The 21,826-nt window shown below is 40.4% G+C and overlaps 1 protein-coding gene and 1 pseudogene across 3 annotated transcripts in view; both read right to left on the bottom strand.

Annotated features, from left to right (window-relative positions):
• MTMR12 (myotubularin related protein 12) overlaps positions 1–7,468 on the bottom strand; it is a 63,167-nt gene extending 55,699 nt beyond the window's left edge. The window contains exon 1 of one of the 3 annotated variants that reach the window (XR_005648642.1): positions 7,261–7,468. Coding sequence is in view for 2 of the 3 variants with exons in the window: in XM_039842721.1 (XP_039698655.1) it covers positions 7,261–7,341 (81 nt within the window). In the remaining variant the exon portion in view is untranslated. The remainder of the gene's footprint in view (positions 1–7,260) is intronic. The other 2 variants (XM_039842721.1, XM_039842722.1) reach the window with 2 other exon arrangements.
• A 10,146-nt stretch (positions 7,469–17,614) lies between these two features.
• On the bottom strand, positions 17,615–17,733 carry LOC120586480 (uncharacterized; annotated as a pseudogene).
• Positions 17,734–21,826: the final 4,093 nt, after the last annotated feature.

Genomic DNA, 21,826 nt, shown 5'->3' with positions numbered 1-21,826 from the left:
CCAGCAATTGTTGAGTATCTACCATATGTCAGGTCCTGAGCTGGGTATGCGTGGTATTTCTTCTCATGCTCAAAATAAGCCTGCAGGGGAGATGGTCATCCAATGCTGCAGGTGAGGAAAGGAAATCTTGGGGTTGAAGTCACAATGGGAAACGGATTTCGAGGGATTAAAGCAAAACAGGAATTCACTTTTATGTATGGAGAAAAGGCAGGAACACAGTGGGGTTTTTTCACCCAAAAACTGGGCTCATTCCCTCCAAAGTATTCTTAGGAGTTGTAAAACTCTCTTAGCAAAAACAAAAGCAAAAAAAACCCCAGCAGCTCTGGATCATTGTCTGAAAAAGGGGTTGGCAGAGGGAAAGGCAGACTTCAAAATACTTCACCGCTGTGGCCAGGGCTTCCATACACAAGGCCCGCTTCCCTGGTGGCTGGCCCTGCCTTTCCCTAAAAGCCAACAGCTGAGGGTTTAGATGCCACCTCTGAAAGGCTGCCTGCCAGCCAGGTCTATGAGGAACAATGAAGGATGGGCACAGGAGGGAAAAGTGATGACAATATTATTTTAGGAAAAGCATTTACATATGAAATCAAAACAGCATGGTCTTGCAACAGCTTTTGAAAGAGATAAACAGAGTTATTACTCCCAGAGGTAATTTGATTTTCCTTACTCATATCTTAAGTAAACCATTGAACAGATGTGATAAATGGAGAAAATCTGGCCTATGCAAGACTCATTAGAAATGAGGGAAGGGGCAGAGTAAGTCCACAGAATAAAAACTAGCAAAATGTCAAAGGCCAAATTTTAACAATGAAAAAAGCTAACCAGTAAGTGTTCTCATTAGGTTGGAATTTTAAATATAATCAAGTCATTCTCAAATGTATAAAAGAACAAAGAAAAGAGGAAAAGAAACTTTTAGAGATAGTGAAAAATATTCTAAGAAAGTTACCACACAGTTAACTTTCTTGGCATGATACCATGGGAACAATCTCAACAACTAAATAGTCCACACCTTAGCAGAGAAAGATGTTTGTATTCTAAGATTAATGATTAAGCACTTTCTGAAACCATCCAAATGGCTCTGACCAACAGCTTCTGAATAGCAACAATGACAGTCCACATCTACTGAAGGCTAACCATGTGCCAAGTATTCTAAGGGCTTTGCATGCATAATCACATCTAATATTCATAAATGTTCACATAAGACAAGAATTATCATTATTCCCGTTTTTCAGGTAAAAATTCAGCTGAGGCTCGCTCACAGCCAACAAAGGAAAGCCACTGACAACTGTTTGCTTCCCCTGGAGCTGTGACACTCAAGGTACGCAGATGAGACTCAAAGAAGGGGGCGGCCCGGTGGTCTTCCCAGCTCTCCCACAACTTCACTTCTTCCCAAGTCCCACTCTATTTTTTACCTCCCCTCTGTTTCCTTCCAAACCAATAGATTAGCGATTGTAAGAATTATTCCAGTTCAATCCTACCTCCCAATCTATCTTAAGAGGTTTATTTTAAATGATTTCATTAAACTACAAACTCATTGTCCTTACAGTCTAAAAAAGGGCACATCAGAAGTCACAAGCTTAAGGTACTAATTAACTGAGGGTGGTTTCCTGCTGGAAAAACAACTCAAAGTATATGCTCTACTGACATGGATCAACAGTCCATCTTCAAACCTGACAACCACATGCAGGTTATAGATTTGTACACATACGATTGCAAGCATGTAAGATACATGTACAAGGACAAAGCCTGAACATGCTAAAAAATGGAAATAATTGCCTTGGTTAGGGCAGCATAATTAAAGATGACTTTATTTTTCTAACTTCCAAAGTCTGCCACTTTATTATATTGACTTTGTCATAAAAATAGGGTATATATCTCATATAGTGATAAAAAAATTTTGGTCCCTAAAAATCAAGTTTTCTCTAAAGCATGCTGTCATATAGGAGGGTAGAAGTAGTCCAAGGACATCGAACTGAGGATGTTGAGGATATTCAGAGAAGTATCTAGAACTTTACATTCCTAAGTACGGGTGCCCCACAGCCTAAGATTTGATGGCAGCCCTGGTTTAAATACCAAAGGCAGAAGCGGGGTGCAGAAGAGCATCTGGCTCTAATGTGGTGGATGTCCGCGTGGCTGCTGTGTGACCAGCAGGTGCTGCCTCACAGCCTCATGACATCTGCTGGTGCTCCATCTGCAGAAGTTGTGTGGTGCTGGATCCGACCCAGGGAGATGCCGCAGGAAGCACATGCCAGAGAGAAAAAGCGGAAGCTTTGGACAGATCATCAGGCTAAAGCCACAGCTAAGAAAGTGATCATTTTAGGAAGAACTTTTAATGTCCTTTAATGGCCTGTTAAATCACAATTAATGACCTCTAAGCTCAAGGAGATAATTCTGCCATTAAAAAGTTAGTTTGGAATAAAGCAAAAGTTATAGTCTTAAAAAAAAAGTAATAGATCTAGATTTTGCTTTTAAAGATATTTTTTATTGCTAGGACTGGGGAAGTCAGGCTGTTTTAGGATAACCAATCCCTTCTTGTCATCGATCCATCAATGTCATCAAAGTTAGTAGTCCAATACAGCAGTATTCTACCACAAAATAATCTCAATTATTTCACCTGTTTTGTATCCCCAACATCCAAAATAGTGCCTGGTACTAGAAGGTGCTGAATAAACAACTGTTGAATGAATTAACTATCTCCAAGGGGCCCCGTAAATGCTCACGACTGGTGGATAATCTAACAAAAGCCAAAAAAGAAACTGCTACTGGAGAACACAAATGAGAAAGCACTCTAGTGTGCAAATGCCAACCATGACTATACGCATGCTTTACTACTAATGTGCCTGCATTCATAAACATAAGGGTAAGAGAAGGGCCCTGGAGTCAGACTGCCCTAGTTTAAATCCTAGCACCACCCCTTGTCAGCTATGACCCTGAACAAAGTACTTAGCTTCTCTGGGCCTTTCCACATCTAAACACAAAAAAGGGAGGTAATAGTAGTATCCACTGCATAAGATAGTTGAAAGGATAAAATGAGATAAACAGTTTCTGGGACACTTAAGTGCCTAATAAATATTTATAATTATTAAGTTTTTTATTTTGACATATACCCACAGTCATATCTCTGGAAAGAATATAGGATGATAGGTTCACTTCTCCCCACCAAAAGAAATGGCCTTAAATGAGGACCACACCATTAAATGCATTCTTTTTCCTGAGGGATTAATAAGAAAAAAATCAGCTCTTAAGTCTGGATTTTTTTTTTTTGACTGGTCTCAATCTTCATCTCTCTTCTTGCCTTTTCTTCCCATGTTTTCATAAAACCCTTTCTGAGCTCCTGTGAACCTGGCTTAGCCACTGCCCAGAGACAGCTCTTAACTCTGCCCTGCAATTATGCTGTGGCCCCGGGCAGGACATTTAACTCTGTGGGGCCTCATTCCCACATGTGTACAACAGAGGAAGAGTACAGAGGTTGAGCAGATTAAGTTCTCTTTCAAATCTAAAACTCTACAAATAAGAAATTGACAACTATTATTAGTACATTCGAGTCAAACACTTTAACCATATTTGGAATACCACACAAATATGGGCACAAGTACAGCAGACTCTGAAAGCTGAATTTTTTCTGTTCTTACTTTCTGGGAACAAACACACTAGTACAATGAAGTTTTTATTCAACTCTCTTATCACAGAGGAATGGACTCTTATCAAATCAGAACTTTCTCTAAGACCACCTAATGGTCCTTTACTTACAAGCTTCCGGGTACAGGCACTAAGCATTTCTAATCACTATAAATTACCAAACCAGTGCTTAAATCTCAAGGTAACTGAGCAGAAAGCTGGCAGTTTTGAAGAATCAGTACCAGAGATGACTAACTAGAAAACCATTTAACAGTCATACTACTTTCTTTGTGCTACCTAACATTTCCCCATCACACTAAATCTCTCTGTTGAGGAAAAGAGGTCAGATTAAAATGATGTTACAGGTTAACAATTGACATGGAAAGATATTTACAATATACATTTCTGGTGAAAAGGCAGATTACAGAATAATATGATCAGCAATATTAATCCCATTGGTAAAAAACATACGCATATACCTACATACATATCTTATAGGATATACCTCCAAGTTGTTTTTAAGCTTATAATTTTCCTGTTAAAAAGTTGTTTGCATATTTATATTTTATTTTTCAACAGTAAACACTTACACCTCCTAAAATAATTCAAACAGCTGTTTTATCTAACAAGAAAAATGGATCTGGTACCCAAACTATCACCAGATGCCTCCCTGAAGTGGAGCTCGGCACCCAGCGGTTCCCCAGCACAGACATCCTTTGCATCTTGTACCTGGGGCTAAGCTGGGGCGGGGTGCTGAGATGTTTTAGGTACCAGCCATCAATTACCAAAAGATAGGCCCAGATTTCTCCACTCTGCTCACTTCAGTTTTCAGAGCTATCAACTCCCCGCTTACAAGCTTTACTGATTTGGATGTAACCCTCTGGGCAGAGTTTACAAAACTGACCAAAGGTCCTATATTATAGTTCATTATTTTAACTTTCACATTCATTGATTAAGGAGAATCAATGACAGAAGAGCTCAAGTTACTCTTGCAGAGATCCAATTTTATAAGTTGGAGCTATTATCCCTCATTGGCTATTTAATGACAATCCTTTCTAATCGTAAGAAAAAAAAATAAGCCATCATGTTTAAAAGCATCATCTTCAAACACGTTACCCAGTTAAGCACTTTTGTTTTTCACACAAAGTGCTAACTCTTGATAGACTCTTTGGCATATTCAAGACAGCCACTGTTGACCTTTCCAAGATCTGATCAGCCAAGAACAAGTTCATCACCAAGCACAGGTATCATTACACTGTAAGGTATAGATTGTTCTGGCAGCTCAAAGACCTATCAGAAAAAAAGATGTCTGAGAAATTGCAATTTCCCAGCAGATGAAAGCAAAGTACGTACAAAGACGTGATAGGAAGATACACACCCAAGGCAGTAAAGATAAAGGCAATATAAGGAAAAGCAGAAACAGCAGAATGAGTCTTCAGAAACATGTTCTGAAGAACTCTTCCTACCAAGTAGCAAGAGAAGGTCACCAGACCCAGTGCTCTCAGAAGTACATACGCTGCATGCACACAAAGCTGCCCTCATGCATCTGCAATAATGGGATATCAAGCAAAGGCTATATACATAAAACCAATTTGCCTTCTCACCCTCTCATTCACTTACTTTTAAAAACCAACCACAATTTAGGTCAGGGCCTTATCCTCTGTTACAAAATATATTTGAAGACAGAGTATGACAAAGAAGCATAGCATTGGAATCACATCATAAATTATTTAAATGTCTAAGCACTATGCTGTACACCTGAAACTAATATAAAAAACTGAATGTCAACTGTAATTGAAAAAAATACCTATCTATACATAAAAGACACATATTATCTATGCAGCATTAATTTATTGCAAGAAAAAACTGCCAACTCTAAGGATCTGAAAAATGTGACCACTCAGGCTTATTTTGGACCTGAACCACTCCCCTTCCCTAATTATCCCTCAAAGGAAATACATCAGGCTCTGTGGGCAAAGAGGGAAAACAAGTCTAATTACAACATGTGCACTTGGTGGATGAAAAATCTGAACATTCTTGAACTCTGGCCATGTTTCAGAACACTTTCCACTTGTAGTGTAGCCTCACAGAAGAGGAAAGGTTAAAGATCAGTTGTACTTCCACCAGCCTTCAATGGAAAAAGACACAAAGAGAAACTGACCACATTACTTACCCAAGCTACTACTAAAGGAAGCCAGCTGAAAATTCAAGATGACCCTGACTCCTTATTAAGCATTTACAAAGGAAGAGGAAGTGGTTTTTATTTTTAAATTAGAACTAACAATAAGACTCAATTCAAGAGTACTCTTCACTGGAGAAAATACACATTTTTAATTTAAGTTACATATGCAAAGGCTTCAGGCCCCAGGTGGTCTTACAGATGCATTTCTGGCTCAAAACCTCTCACCCACAGCCCACCTGCCTTTGCTTTACAGAGATGGGAAGACAGCTGAAGACAATGAGTTTGGTAGGTGCTTCTGCACAGTTGCTCATTAAAATGCAGGAGAGAGAAGCAGAACACCTCCAGTAATCCCAAATGAGAATGCATCTCATTAGGTATTTGGATTGAGAGCTATTGCTCAAGAAGCCCTCACCATGGGCTACAAGTTGTAACCTCTCCAGCTTCCCCTCCTATGACTATACCCGTCACCCACCGGGCTTCAGAAGGCCTGGCTTCCTTGATGCTGCTCCAACATTCCAGACTATTTCCTCTACCAGCACTATTTTCCCCTCAGATCCCAGGCATCCTTCAAGTCTTTCTCAAATGCCATCGCTGCAAGGAGAAAAAAGGTGATACTTCTCCCCATATTTATCACCCTCTAATATATCATACAATTTACATATATCTACTTATCTATTGTTTATTCCTCTCTCAAATACGCTTCAAGAGAGCAGCGATATTTGTTTTGTTCATTGATGTATATCCCAAGCGTTTAGAACAGTACCTGGCACAGAATAGGAGCTCAAAAATACTTTCTGAATGAATGAACTTGACAGTAAAACTCAGGAGGAAAGCAAGAAGGAGTGGAAAGGGTAATGATTAGTGGGTGAACTGAAAGGAGGAGAAAGCGACAGAGGAGAAGTCACAGGGGAGAGTGTGAAGACTGTGAGGCCGGGGCCGACCCATAGTTTCTCCCTGCAATGCTACTGGGAGGCGAGAGGCGGTGCACCGGATCCCGCCAGCGGCATCGAATAGTACTCTTAACAGGAGGCAGTTGAAATAAGCAAGCTCGGAAGACTCACTGAAAAATTACAAGGGTAGACTCACCCCGGCGGCGGGCTCCCGGCAGGCCCCAGAGGGGTCTGAACCACCCAACCCTTCCCTTCCTGCGGTGTCCCGAACCCCAGCTCCTCCAACGTACCCAGGGATGTCCGGGGCCGCAGTACCTTCCCGGCTCGGGCCCCTTCACCTGGACGCCAAGAAGCCAGGCCCTGCGCTCGGGCACCTGCCTGCCCGCGCCGGGGGTCCCCACTCCGACCCCTAGGAGGCCCCAGCGCGCCCCTGAGGGCCTCGTCCGGCCCGGTTCCCCTCCAGCACACGGGCAGGAAGCGCCTGCCTCCCTCTCTGCAGCGGGGAAGGGGATCGCGGCACCCCTTGCCCCGGCCACTCCAGCCCGAAGCCCCGCCCGCGCGGCACCCCCTCACCTCGGGGCGCACGTACGACACGAAAGAGGGCTTGGGCGCCTTGGTGCCGCCGCCACCGCCGACTACCCCTTTCCCCAGCATACCACCGCCCTGGGAAGCAGCAACGCGCGGGAATAGACGCGGTCGCTCAGGCTCCGGCAGCGGCGGTGGCCACCAGCACAGGCGGCTGGGGCTCCGCCCATCCCCAGGGCCGCGCGGGCCGCGGCACCGCCCGCATCCGGCTCCTCTGCTGACACCACTCGCCCCGCCCAGGCCCAAGGCCGCGCCCACTCAGCACGAGTTGGAAGGCCACGCCCCCTGCACTCTCGGCCAGCTAGTCTGACGCGCGGAGATTCGCCTACCGCGGTAGGATCTACTTCACCCTTGACAAAGCCCGCCCCCTGTGTTTTCTCATTGGCCAGAAGCGCTGACGGCTGAGCCCCCACGCCAAGCCCCTTCTTGAATAAACCCAGAGAGATGTTGCTTCTGACCAATCCAAAGAGCGTTCTCTCCGGACTCTCCGGCCATTGGATAGCAAAAATGTCGCCGTCGTCCAATGATCCTGCGGTCACTAAGTAATAAGCAGTGGTTCCTGGCAGTCGTTCACTCGTTCCTTGTCCTTTTGGAAGTAGGTATATCGAACCTCTTCTCCCCGGATGAGTTCCAAGTCCACATTAATGACTTTCGGCTTTATTATTTTAAATATGGACAAAACCAAGGATAATATTTGATTATAAAGGGCCTTGTGGATCTCATTTTCCCAACTCTTTTTTGTTTTGTGTTTTTAACAATATCAAAAGCCCTGAAGAGGCTTCTCTTATCCACTCTCAAAAGTTACCGATTAAACCCTCATTTTTAGTGAAGGTCGCGAAGAAAATTCATTTAAATAACACATCCGGCGCCAAACATTGCGTTAGAGATGAATAAGAGTACACAGCTCTCAAGAAATTCAGCGTAATGGAAAACACTAATGTTTGCAGTTAATTTTTTCAGTCTCGGGCACTGGGCTAAGCATTAGTCTCATCAGGAGCTAATACTCTTACCTTCTTCGTTACAATGAGCATCCCATCATCACCGCTCCTCCCAAAGATACTCCAAATAAAATTAAGTGAAGTTGAATGTGCTTATTTTCTCAAACAATATCAAGACAAGTCTTGTAGCCTCATTTTCAACTAAACTGCCATTGTTAAACCTATCCAATATATCGGCACTGGAGCCACCACTGAGCTGCGTTAGCCTCGTTTTTGGATGAAGAAAACAAATGCAAGTAATTCTCCCAGTTCACACAACTCATCACTCATTGACAGAGCTGGGATTCTAGCCCAGATTTGTCTGATTCCAAAGTTCAAGTTCTTAACGTTATAAGTATACAAATTAGGAAGGAACACAATGAAAGCCTCTCGATTCCATTTGGGAAGGCCAAGTCAGGCTTCATAAAGTAAGACACTTCTAAATTGATATAGAAGAAGTTATTTATCAGGGCTAAAAATACCACTTTATATTTCACAGCAGTTTTTACTTTGCAAAGTGAAATGGCAAGGCAGATTTTTACACTCTGAGCAAATTTTTACTTTCCTAAGTTCTTTTTCGAAGAACTCTGAGTTTCCATTATCTTTTACTATAGTCAGTATGGCCAGGGCTGGCTTCTTGGACATGCAGCTAGTGCAGACACATAGGGCCTGCACTTAAAAGGGCTTAAGGTTTAATTATCTGTGATTAGGGCCTTGAAATTCTAAATCATTATATATCTGAATTTCTGTGTTTTTAAGTGAGACAATGGAGCAAGCCCAGGGGTCCTTCAAGCCTCATTCCTGCAGGGTTCCACTTCCCATCCTCTCCCTACCCGTTCTCAGGTGCCGCACCATGCTCTGGCACCCTCGCCCTCCCTAGCCAAACCTAAGACTGCTGCCAACCTCTGTCAGGGCAGCAACCCAGCCTCATTGCTGGGGAGTCTCGTGTTCCACCATCGCCATCCACACCTCACCCCTATGCACCAACCAGGAGATGATCAGGGTCTGGCACAGTCCCATGACCAATTCCCATGTCTCTGGGTGGGGTAAGTAGCCATCTCTACCCTAGGCTGGCAGCAGCATGCCCACTGACCAGGGCTTCTCGCCCACCCCCATTTAGATACTGAGGGGTGGCCAGACACATAGGCTTCAATCCGTTGGGAGTCATCCATACCCTGTGGGAAAGGGAATTGACTTCCCTGCCCCAGGCCAGGACCCTACATTTTCATTTTGCACTGGGCCCTGTCAATTATGTAGCTAGCCCTGCCTATACCCTTTATTTGTGTTCTTGGGCAAGTTACTTTATCTCTCTGTGCCTGTGTTTCTACCTAGGATGATAGGAACAACAATAATAATTACCTCATGTATTAGGGGATTGTTTTGAAGATTAAATGAGGTATCCAGGTAATACCTGGTAGGCAACAAAAACTGAATAAATCTGGCTGTCCTTCATACAATCCCACCAAGCGGGACATAATTTATCCTTCACCCAGACTGTAGAAAGAGAAGCAAAGTGACTTTTCTCAATAATAAGCTGTGGGACTTTGTTAAACAAAGAGGTTTCATTTGTTTGTTTTGTTTTTAACTCCTGGTATAATCCTTGGATTAGAAATAATGGCTTTTATTTCTAATCTACCATACTAAATTTTCCTCCCTTTAAACTATCCTGTGTTATAATAATTACTTTATCCTGCTCTTCGGCATCCAGTTGTTTTGTGATGTGATGAATCTGGAAATTTGACACAACTACCGCATCCACACGTGGTCAGAAAACTATAGCCAACAAGTGAGGAAAGTTTTTAAAGACTAAAAGGCTGGCTCTTTCCAAGGTCAGTTTTGACTCAGTGATGAAAACCCATACCTTCTTTAAGGAGCAGTAAGGGAATGAGGATAGAGAACAGGCTAACATCTGTTTCCATCTTGCTCTTAAGGTTCTCCAACTACCAGCATATTTTTACTTAATCTTTAGGGTGTGGGTCAAAACTCCTTAGGAGAGTCTCTCTCAACTGATTGAAAAATTCCTGTCATGTTGAGGCCAAATAATTCTCCATCTATTAATAAACACAGATAGTGGTAGCCCTTAGACTTTGAAATATTTTAATTTACACACAAAAGTTTAATGTCACTCTTTTCTCTTAATGTTGGCCGAAGCTTTCTTGGGGAATTATAAATAGGAACAAGTCAAAGCTTAGCACCCATAGAAACAAGTGCCAGACCAAAGGCAGTGCGATTTCTTTCCACAGACAACTGAAACCCACAGCGCACTCCCAGATGCGGAGAAACATTCTTCTGGCAGAGAGCTAAGCCTAGCCATTCACATTTCCTCCTCTTTGGAGTCACTTGAAGCAGCCTACTTGTGTGTGTTAGTCATCTTTGTCTAACAGGTGCCAGGAGTGTAGTAGAAATTCAATAAATATTTGCACCTCAGTGAATGAAATAATAGTAGATGAAAAGCAGCCTGATTAGTAAGCAAGGGAAGCAGGAGTTAAAACTCTAGCATGCAGGTTAGAGCCTGCACTTTTAAATCACTTGGATACAAATTAGGACCTGATTATAAAATAAATAAATAGATAAATAATTATATATGACATATTATATAATACATAATTACATAATAGATTCTAATTTATCATTATAAATACATATTATATATGTATATAAAATAGTCAAGGACTAAAATGTGTTAAAGGCCGCTTGCCCAACTTCAGTTTTGGTCAACAGTCCGGATCTGAAGATTTGCCCTCTTTTTTCACTGGAAATAGAAAGTTCCTTGGCCTCTTGCCTCAACCATGGGTCTTACAACCCTCTTCTAAAGATGGTGAGGAACAGACCTGAATTAAGAAACATCTGGATTGTTCCTAGTCTTATGGTACCATGACATGAGGGCCCACTGGGGAGACTCAGCAGTTGTAAACAAGGACTTCCTGATGATTTTTTCCCCTTTGCAAAACACACAATTGAAAATGCTCACGTGATACGGGGCTTGGTGAGCCTTCTCTAGGCTGTGACTCATCTCCCAACTTCTTCCAATAAAACCGGAAGTTCTGGAGAGCAAGGATGGTCTCAACTACAACTAGCACTTAAGCATTCATTGGGTGCTACACTATTAAGTGAACTCCAGGGAGGGCAGGAGAAACAGGGATTCTCATCATTACTGGGGGTGGGTGGTACATTGATGAGCAAGGGGGCGGGCAATTTTGCAATATCCGTCATATATTATATTAGGAATTTCACTTCTAAAAATTTATCCTACAGATCCATTTATACAGGTGAAATGCTTTATGTTCAAACTTACTTACTGTAACAACTTTTGTAACAGCAGATTAGAAAAATACTAAATATCTATCAATAGGGACAGGTTAAACAAATTACAGCATAGCCATGAAATAGGATACTACGTGTTTGTAAAAAAAGAATGAGAAAGTTCTCTAAGTAGGGTCTGGAACGTTAGGTGGTTAAAAGCAAATATTCTGGAGTTGCACTGCCTAGTTCAAGTCCTGGCTCCACCAATTACTAGATGTGTGACCTTTAACTACACATTTATCTTCTTGAATCTCAATTTTCTTGCCTGTAGACATGAGGGTTATGAGAATTATAATGGCACCTACCTCATAGGATTATTGCGAGGATTAAATATAAAGTGTTTAGAGCATTGGCACATAAGGTACGGGAGCCAAGATATATATTCAGTGATTAAAGCAAAGTGAGGAATGGTATGCAAAGTAGACTACCATTTGTGTAAAAAAGGATGGAAATAAAGACTACATATATCTAGCTCTTTATGTTTACATGGAACATCTTTGGATAGATACAACGGGAACATTAGTTCCCTTTTAGAAGGGAATACTGGGTGTTAGAAGGAAAGATTGAGAGAAGAGTTTTTACTCTATACTTTACCTTTGGATTTCGAACCATGAGAATTATTACCTATCTCAACAATAAATATATTAAAAAATTACACACATACATATATACATACCTATCTCATGTAGGTTTTTTTTTTTTTTTTTCTGGTTGTTAGTTAGTTAAGGTTTTATTGAGCCAAAATGCTAGCCAAAAGACTGGTCTTGGGGCATGGTATCTAAACCACCAGCAGCATGGCTACATAGAAAAGATGTCATGTCATGTAGTTTTTCTTTTCTTAATTGAAGCAAAAGTCACATAACATAGAATTAGCCATTTTAAAGTGAACAATTAAAATATATCAAATTTTAATTTTAAAACAAAAGCCTTTAATAAGACCTTGCCATTTTTGTCTCTGCTTGTCTTGACATTGGCCCCCAAATCATCCCATCCATCAGGGTCTACTCCTAATGCCACCACCTCTTTGACATCTTCCTTAGAGACAATTGGAACCAGTCTAGACCTCTTCTGAACTCCTAAGCATCCAGACTCTATGCTGCCTTGGCCTGCGAACTTAAGTACGTCTTGGACTCATTGCAGTAGGTCCATGTCTCTGTTTTCTTCCTTAAGAGCTATGCCGAGCGCTCTTCACACTCAGAGGAGGCCCTCCTGTGCGTCTTGATATTTTCCACATTATTATCCTTGGTGCTTTGAAGAGATTATCAGATGGATGGAAAAGCCTTCAAACCGGACGGAACCACCTTGAACATTCCCCAAACCCTAGAAGCCTCTGGGACAAGGAAACTGTGCCCTCTACAGGACTATTTAAAAAGTGGCGAGAGAGGAAGGCATTCTCAGCACAAATTGGGGAGTTTCCTCAGCTGGGGCACAGGATGAAGGAAAATGATAAAGGAGGAGGCTGGGGCCGTTCCTTCTCTGTCTGCCTTCACCAGGCCTCTTTTGGGCACACTTGCTGGGTCCACAACCATGTGAAACATGCAGTAGAAATTTGACTCAAGCCACCCAAGAGCGGTAGGACTACTCCCAGAGCTGGAAAAAAATTCATTTTGAAGAGCTGGGGTTCGGGGATGGGGAAGTCACAAGGCCCAGAGAAGGAAAACAACTAGTCCAAGATCACACTGCTGGTCAGTGCTGCTCTGGGACTTATATCTGTAGCACATGTTCTGATTTCTGAACATGAATTCTAATTCACAGTGGTCTGACACAGGCAACTTAATCTGGTTGTTTCTGAGTTTTATCTTTGTCATTTCAAGTCTTCTAAGCCAGTCACAATCCATTTCAGAACACTTGTGTTTCAGAACTCCTTGCAGGTCTGGGGGTGGGTGGGACATCTTCCTGACTTGGTCCCATTGCTTGTCCTGTGTGTTCCTGAGCAGAGAACATGTCAGCTTGGGCCTGCAGCCACTCTGTCCTATCCCTGTGCAGCTGGCTGGCATGGCAATTCCTCTGAGATGCAGCTAAGTCCACAAACAATGGGTTTGTGCCCATTTCCTCTGCGGGGAAGCCTCCCAGCAGCACCTTGATTCTCTCCTACTTTCTAGATCTCACCTGGGGGCCATGGAAAACTGTGAATCATGTCCAAACCCCTTAGGAGACAAAGAAGAATCAAGGGATTTTTGCAAGTTCTCCAATACCAGGAAAGAACATACTGCCATTTCAAATACTCTGTGCCTAGGAGCAGGGGAATGGAGAGCATCAGCAGGACTCCCACGCTCCAAAAGTCCCATACAGGGAGGTCACACTCAGGCCCACTCGTCTCAGTTCCCATAACTGACAGGCAGGAAATAAGGGCAGGGAGGACCTACTTCTCACTCTGCTTTCTCTCCTAATACAGCTCTCTCCCTAGCTCTCAGAGTCCTGGTGTGTGTGTGTGTGTGTGTGTGTGTGTGTGTGTGTGTGTGTGTGTGTGTGTGTCTGTCTGTCTATCTCTGTCTGGAATGGGAGGTAGAGTGGGAGGGAGGAAACAGCAGGCATAAAAACCTATTATTTTTGTTGACTCTCCATTTAAAATTTCTCTTGATCCATTCCAGGATAATAGCAGTCAAGATCTGGTATCTGATTTAGAGGTGACCTCCAGGAAAGAGGAATGAACAAAGATTGTTGATGTCTCAAATTGTTAAGACTGATATAACTTCACACTTCACATGTCATCTGAAAGCTGTGTATCACAAAGTGAAAATACTGTGTCGTTCCTTCCTGAATTTTAACTGAGATCAAAGCATTAGGTTTAAGCCTTAGAATTTCTGGTACTACAGAGCTGGTTGGGGGAAAGTAAGGTACCTGGCATCCAGGCTGTTTATTCCCTAATCTGAAGTTAAGATAGCACTGAGAGAATCTTCTCTTCCAAGGTTTGCTTTGGGCCGAATCTGGTTAGAAAATCTGGCACAGCAGTGGGAGGACGCCTCTTTTCCACAGAGGAGGGCCACTGGTGTTTGGAACCTGGTGATGATCTTAGAGGTAAGAAGGAAGCTGTTGCTGTAATAAGGGCCCTGAGAACCTTCTCAAATAAAAACAGGCCAAGCGTGCCTCCCCACTGGGACATTTGATCTTCGCTCAGAGTACAGTCAGGCCTGTTTTGAGCTTGGCTAACCCATTCCCACTCACTGAAAACCTGAAAGGCTTATTGTTCAGGTAGCCATAAAAGAATACAGAAGTTGTGAAAGACCTAGTGTTTTATGTTTGAAATAGTCTTCTGTCCCAAGGTTAAAATGTATTCAAAATTGTTTTTTTAAAAATCCTTTTTGTCCAAAGGCAAAAGGAGAATGTAAGAAATGGAAATGGCTGTGCTGCAAAGAAACATCTCAGTATTTTTTTTCCAAAGTAACTTTCCTTGAGCGCAGTTAATGATCAGCCACTTCCCCATTCCTCCATTTCCTTCCAGAACACTGGAGTCTATTCACCATTCATTCACCTGGTCTCTGGAACCGATTCTGAGGGCAGCCAAGTAAAGCACCAAACAAGTCAATCTCAGACTTTGCAAATATCTTACGCAGGTTTAAGAAGTCTGAAAAGACATTTTATGGCTTAGCCAACTGGGGGCCCAGAAAGAGGGAGAAAATCCATTCATTCTCTCATCCCATATGAGACGTCAACTGAAGAGAAAATACTAAGAGATATTTAATTTGAAACCACAGAAGGTCAGAGAAGTAACTGATTTGTTTTTAGAAAGAAGTCTCTGCTTTTCCTTTTTCCTGGTCTCCTTATAAGCGAGGGCAACACCTTCCCTCATCCCAAAAGAAAGGCTCAGAAAAGGAGCACCCCACATAGGCCTGTGAGGCTGACCTCAGAGGGAGCAGGACATGCACGAGGTGGAGAGGTGAGAGCAAGGGCTTTGCTCTGGGGGTTACACTGCAAGTTCTAGTGCAGGGAGTGGCAGGATGGGAGGCTGGAAGGACAGGTTGGAGCTACAGGGTATGGGACCCTGATACCATGCTAAGGATTTGGGAGTTTATCCTTAGGCATGTGAAGCTATTGGAGGGTTTTCACACCATTTTTTTTCTTTTAAAAGGATTATTATGTAGTAGCTGTTTAAGAATTATTAATCATTTATTATAATGATAAGAGTTATCATAGAAACATAGAGATTAGCAAACCTCCTACTCAAATAGAAATAAAATTGCCAACCTGAATAAGCCATAATCATACCACACAGAGGTAACCACTGGAAACATTTTTGAGAATGGTCTGTATGTGTATATGCTTATCTATTAAAACGAAGAGAGAGAATACTTTAAACCTGATTTTGTAATCTGATTTTTACATTAAACATTATAAATTTCTTCATGTATTGTTCTATGTAATTATTTTCAACTTTATTCCAGATTTAACATTCCCGAGGGAGCTGATACCCTCTCAAGAATAACAGGGGTTGAGTAACGAGAGGTTTTTAAGGAGGGGGCACTTAGAATCACTGGTCTATAATATTATTTAGGTGGTTGAGCTGTATTTCATTACTTATTGGACATTTTAATTGTTTCTAATCTTACACTTTTCAATAATGCTTCAGTAAATTTAAATTTATAGTTTTGTAAACTTATCTGATTAAATCTTTAAAATAAAATCTTTGAAGTTCAGTTGTTGGGTCAAAGGCTCTCTATCTGTATATATATTTTTTATTTAAAAAAATATGAAAGATCATTCAGATGTTGACTGAGCTAGAGCCTCTCACTTTTGCTTTTGAGATCTTGGTATTACTAGCTCAGACCTGATTTTCAATCTTTATAATCTTTGTCAATCTGATTGACAAAAATCTATTACCTTTTTTTAAAATTCGTGTTTATTTGATTACTGGTAAGGTTGAAAATTTGTTTTCACATGGCTATCAGCCATTTATATTTCTTTCAAGAATATATACTTTCTTTTGAGAATTGTCCACCCATGTACATTGCTCATTTACCCTTTTAAAGCAAGTTTTTATTTTCTATTATTACCAAAGTATTCTATCTTCATTGTCAAATCACCTGTATTAGTTGAAAAAGTCATCCAAAATCTTGTAACCCAGAAATAGCCATGTTAATAGTTTTGAGTTAGGACTTTTCTATGTGTAGTGTGTGCATATGTAGATGCATATCTTGCAAAAGTGGGCTCTTATACAGATACTAGTTTTACACATATTATTTGTGAACATCTAAGCATGCCAATAAATACATTGCTACATCATTATTCCTAATGATCCACTATATGGATATCCCATTTTCCCAATTCTTGACCATTTAGGTAGCAAATCTTTATGCTTGTGTCCAATTCTTTTCTTAGTGGAATCATATTCAAATGACTTGAACATCTTTATCAACGTCAACTCTTTGGAATATGATGTTGTAATGGCTTCCCTAGTTATTTCTTTAAACTTTATTCTAGGATACAGTTAGTTTTATATTTTCAGTAATAAAATTCATATATTGATTTTCATATATGAAACTAGCCTTGCATTCTGAAGATAAACTCTGCTTGGTTGTGGTTATGTTTTTATCCGTTTTTGGTATCAGGGTAATTAATGATGGTCTCACAAAATAAATTTGGGTTGAGCCTTGGAAAAAAACTACAATAATTATAAAATTATTCATAAATAACTTTATGGGGTCACTTACCCTAACTCCCCCTTCTCCCCAATCTGCTCAGTGTTTCAGTTCTCATTTTCGATTCTCTGACCAGCTTTCTGGGGCTTTACCACACCCTGCCAGACTCTTCCATAGCTGTACTCATGTTCACGGCTAAGCAGTGAGTTCCTTTGGAGGAAGAGATGAGAAACTGTCAGTTTGATGGTATTTCAGTTCTGGTCTTCTCTAATCTGCCTGCCACTAATTATATTTCAGGGTCCTCAAATTGCTGTTCTAAACATTTTATCCAGATTTTACAGTTGCATTCAGAGGGAGAGAAAGGAAGGTGCTTACTTCTTATTGGGAATTGAAAATAAATTGTTTCAATTAATAATTCAGTTGTAGCTCCCTTTCCAATTTACCATATATTAAGCTTTCTACTTTCCATCTCTTTTTTTTTTTTAAAGCCTACAGCACCTGATCTTCCTAGGTGGTCTCCCATCCAAGTACTAACTAGGCCAGACCCTGCTTAGCTTCCGAGATCAGACAAGATGGGGCACGTTCTGGGTGGCATGGTCATAGTACATCTCTTTTGATGTACACTAAGATATCACAAAAAGAAAAAGATTAAGAACTTAGGCAATTAAGAATTTTGCCATCTAGAAAATCTTATTTTCCTTTTAGCCCATCTTTGCTTTCTTCAGCTCCCACAGCCTTTTGTTCAAACTCTTTCAGTCCAACTAAATAGCAGACAGAGAGACAGGCAGGCTGCAGCAATGTTACTATGAGGTTTTTAAGAGAGAGATTTTAGTCTCTACTCTGAGATAAAGGATTACCTTAAGGCTGTACCTTGCTTAAATTACTGGTCTCCATCCTGACATTTCTCTTGAAACAATCAATGAAGGAAGTGAATCAAGTGGTTATTTATGACTGTCCTTTACATTAAATATGGATAACATCAAGTGTACTAGTGTATAGGAAATACATGATCAGAACTGAAAGTAATTTGATTCTCTGTGCCTCAGTTTAACAGATGAGGCTGTACACTAAAGTTGGAAGAGTCTATAGGTAAAATGGCTAGCATTGGAGATGTAATAAAACTAAATGCCCACAGGGCCGGCATGGCAGGCAAAATGGGGAGCAGCAGCAGCTGTGGTAAACAGTCTAGAAGCCTTGTCTTAAATTTATCTTCTAGAGGGAGTGGCCATTACTCTCAGTTGTAGCTCATTGTTACCATGTAGTAACACATGCCCTGTGTCACTGTACCTTCCAATTTTTCAAGAGAAGTCAAATTGGAATTTTTGAAATCCTGAATATAGTGCATATCATTTCTGACTTCCGGCTCAGGTAAAGGTTAAAAATGCAGAGCAGAGGAGATAGAATTTACTTTTTCCCTATCCTTAACCATTGACCTTCCAAAGAGAGAAAGCTTCCTAAGTTCTTTAGAATGGGGGTAGGGTAGGGTAGGGGACAGGAAGCCTGATTGGGTAGGCCTTTGGAGTACACCAAGTTTAGGATACTAAAATCTGTTTGCACACTATGTCTTGATCATTAAAATTCTGTAGAGGCTTGGCTAAAAAACACCTATAGGAGGTACATGGCATAAAGATTAAAAGCTCAGGCTTTGAAGTCAACAGAACTCTGCAAGTATGTAGCTTTCTGATGATGACTCAATTCAAGAGACAGTATAATTCAAATGATCTTTTATTGCAGCTAGTTACTTAACCTCAAACCCTGGTTTGCTCGTATGTAATAAATACCTACTACGTAGTACTGCTTTGAGGATGAAATAATATGTACTGTTTAACAGAGGAGCTGCTGAAGGGTCTTTTGAGTAGCAGTGATATATGATCAAACATGTTTTAAGAGAATAATCTGGGGGTTGTAGGCTGAATAGTGTAAATACTGGAGGCAGAAAAAAAAGCAAGACAAATTTGGATAGAGACAAGATTTGTAAGTAATTTTAACCAAAGGAGTATCTTGAAGATGGATGAGATCATCAATAACATGCACATACATATACGGAAGACTTAGACATCACCATGAAAAGTGCTATTTGGAAGCAGCAGAAGCAGAAAGGGAATGTTCAGAGGTAGGAGGAAAAAAACCCAGGAATTTCAGTGCCATGAGGAATAAAGAGAAAGTTAAGGTGTAGCAAAACCAGCACCCATTTTCCAAAATCTTATTTATAAATCTTATATTGGCTGCCATGAAATAATGCTTATCAACTTTGAGGCAATTGGCCGAGTTCTATTCGAATGAATTTTACTAGGTACATGGACTAATAATATAATAGTATTTTAAACTTGGAAAAAATCCGATCATCTTGTATACTATTCATACCTAATGCCAGAACTGCGACCAAAATCTTAAACAGGTGATTATAATTTTAAACACGGGCAATAAATTCTTTGCAAGTGGTCTCCATCCATTTTACTGTTGCCATTAACATTTTTAAAAAGCTGTTTCTTCAACTGATACTTTCCATAGCTGTTCATATTAGAAAACACTTATAATCCTCTCTCCCCATCATCTTCCCTTCTGCTCTGTGGTTCCAACTACACACAACATGGTTTTGAACAAATTCACTTTACTAGTGATTGAGTATCACTTAAAAACTAATGCCCAGAGCTGAATGCCATACTTCGAATATGGTGTGACGAATGCCAAGTATAGAACTATATGCAGTAGTCCCTCCTCATCCACAGGGAATGTTTGAAGATCCCCAGTGGATGCCTGAAATCAAGGACAGCACAGAACCCTAGATATGCTGTTTTTACCTATACGTACATTCCTAAGATAGCTTAATTTATAAGCTAGGGATGGTAAGAAGTTAATAAAACAATTACAATATACTGTAATAAAGGTTAGGTAAATGCATTCTCTCAATAACCAATCTAACCAAGATGGCTACTAGGTGACTAACAGGTGGGTAGTATATATACAGTATGAATACGCTAGACAAGAGATGATTCACAACCCAGGTGGAATGGAGTGGGACGGTGTGAGATTTATCATGCTACTTTGAGTGGAGCACAATTTAAAACTTATGAATTTCTGCAAAAAAACTTTTTTTTTCCGACAGTGTGTATCCGAATCCGTGGGGTAAAGGGGCGGCAAAACTGTCTCTTCTCATTTTGAATATCATTCAGATAAAGGACACAAGGAAGGTCCTTCTCAGTTGTTTCAATGCTACCCCACAAAAATCAGTGGTGATTGTTAACATAAGTTTTAACTTCCCTCCTAACCCCCACAATATGCATTAAAAGGCAGGCCTCCTGCTTTTACCTGCATTATATTGCATGCTAAGTTGCACTGAAATACAGCCTGCACTTTTTAAACAGCTCATAGCAAAGTCTGAGGTGAATTACAACACCCTGGACTTTTTCTCATCAGGAACCTGTCAGATTGCATTCTTCTGTATATCTTTAATACAAGGCCCACATTGATCCAAGCCACAGGTAGTTTTCCCTTTCTGAACTCTTTAATATTTTGAGTGATCAACCAGTTCAATTTAATTGACTTTTCATACTCTCATTAAACAGACTTAGAAAGCATTTCACATTAGTTTAGTTACTAATTAGTCCTTTCCAAACTGAAGACTGGTATTTCTTGTCTTACTTGGGATATTAGAATAGGGTGGATATAGTAGCTTTGTACTTAATATGGAACGAGTTTAAGTATTGTTCAAAAATATTATTCAGGCACTTAGTTATATAATTGTTTCCTTTTTTCAGATTTTATTTTATATCTAATATTATTACACTAAGCAAGATAAAGACAACCTGTCCACAGTTAATCAAAATTGCTTGGGAAATGGGGATATTATGATTTGATGAATATCCCAGTTAACTATTGCTACATATAGATAACATGGCTGTTAATACTTTTAATATTAAATTAAAAATATAATTTGGCTTTAGACTATACATTATGACCACTGCTATAAAGTATGTTTATTAAAGCATGATCCGTGTACCACCTGCATCAGAAACACCTGTGATTAAAGAAAAACCTAATTTGAAATGACTGTACAGAGCTTGTTAAAAATACAATTTCCCTATGTATACTGATACAGAACAATCTCCAAGACCCCAAGACATAATAAATGGAAAAAAAGCAAGGCACGTAACAACATGTAGAGTACGGATTCATTTGCATAAAGAGCATAGGGGTGCACACATTCATGCTAATATGTGCACAGACCATGTATGGAAAGGTATACAAATAGGCAGAATTGACTGCCTCTGGGAAAGGGCAAGGGGAGGCAGGAGACATTTTTATAACATGGTCTGAACCATCCACGCAAATAAACACCTAAGAGAAAGCCAACTTAAAATGCAGACTCTTAAGCTTATTCTGGCCCTCTCAGTCAGAATCTCTGTAATTAGGGAGGGCTTAGAAATCTTGACTTTTAGAATGTTCCCCAGATGATTCTCATGGACAAATTTGCTATGAACATTATCTTTCGATAACACTAATTTCCCCTTTATTGGGAAAAAAATTTTTAAATTAGCTATCAAATTCAGTATAAAAAATGGTAGCTGTTTACAACTTCAATTCATATCAACACAATGGCAACATAATAGCATGACCATGCAAAAGTTTATGCTTTTTATCAATAAGAAAATGATTTAAAATGCTGTAAAAAAATCAGATGTTTTGCTATGCTGTATA

Source organism: Pteropus medius, unplaced genomic scaffold (assembly GCF_902729225.1).
Source record: "Pteropus medius unplaced genomic scaffold, Ma_sr-lr_union100, whole genome shotgun sequence".
In the NCBI taxonomy this organism is placed as follows: domain Eukaryota; kingdom Metazoa; phylum Chordata; class Mammalia; order Chiroptera; family Pteropodidae; genus Pteropus; species Pteropus medius.
Note: the sequence above shows the minus strand (reverse complement) of the source record. Positions and strands in the feature narration are given on the sequence as shown.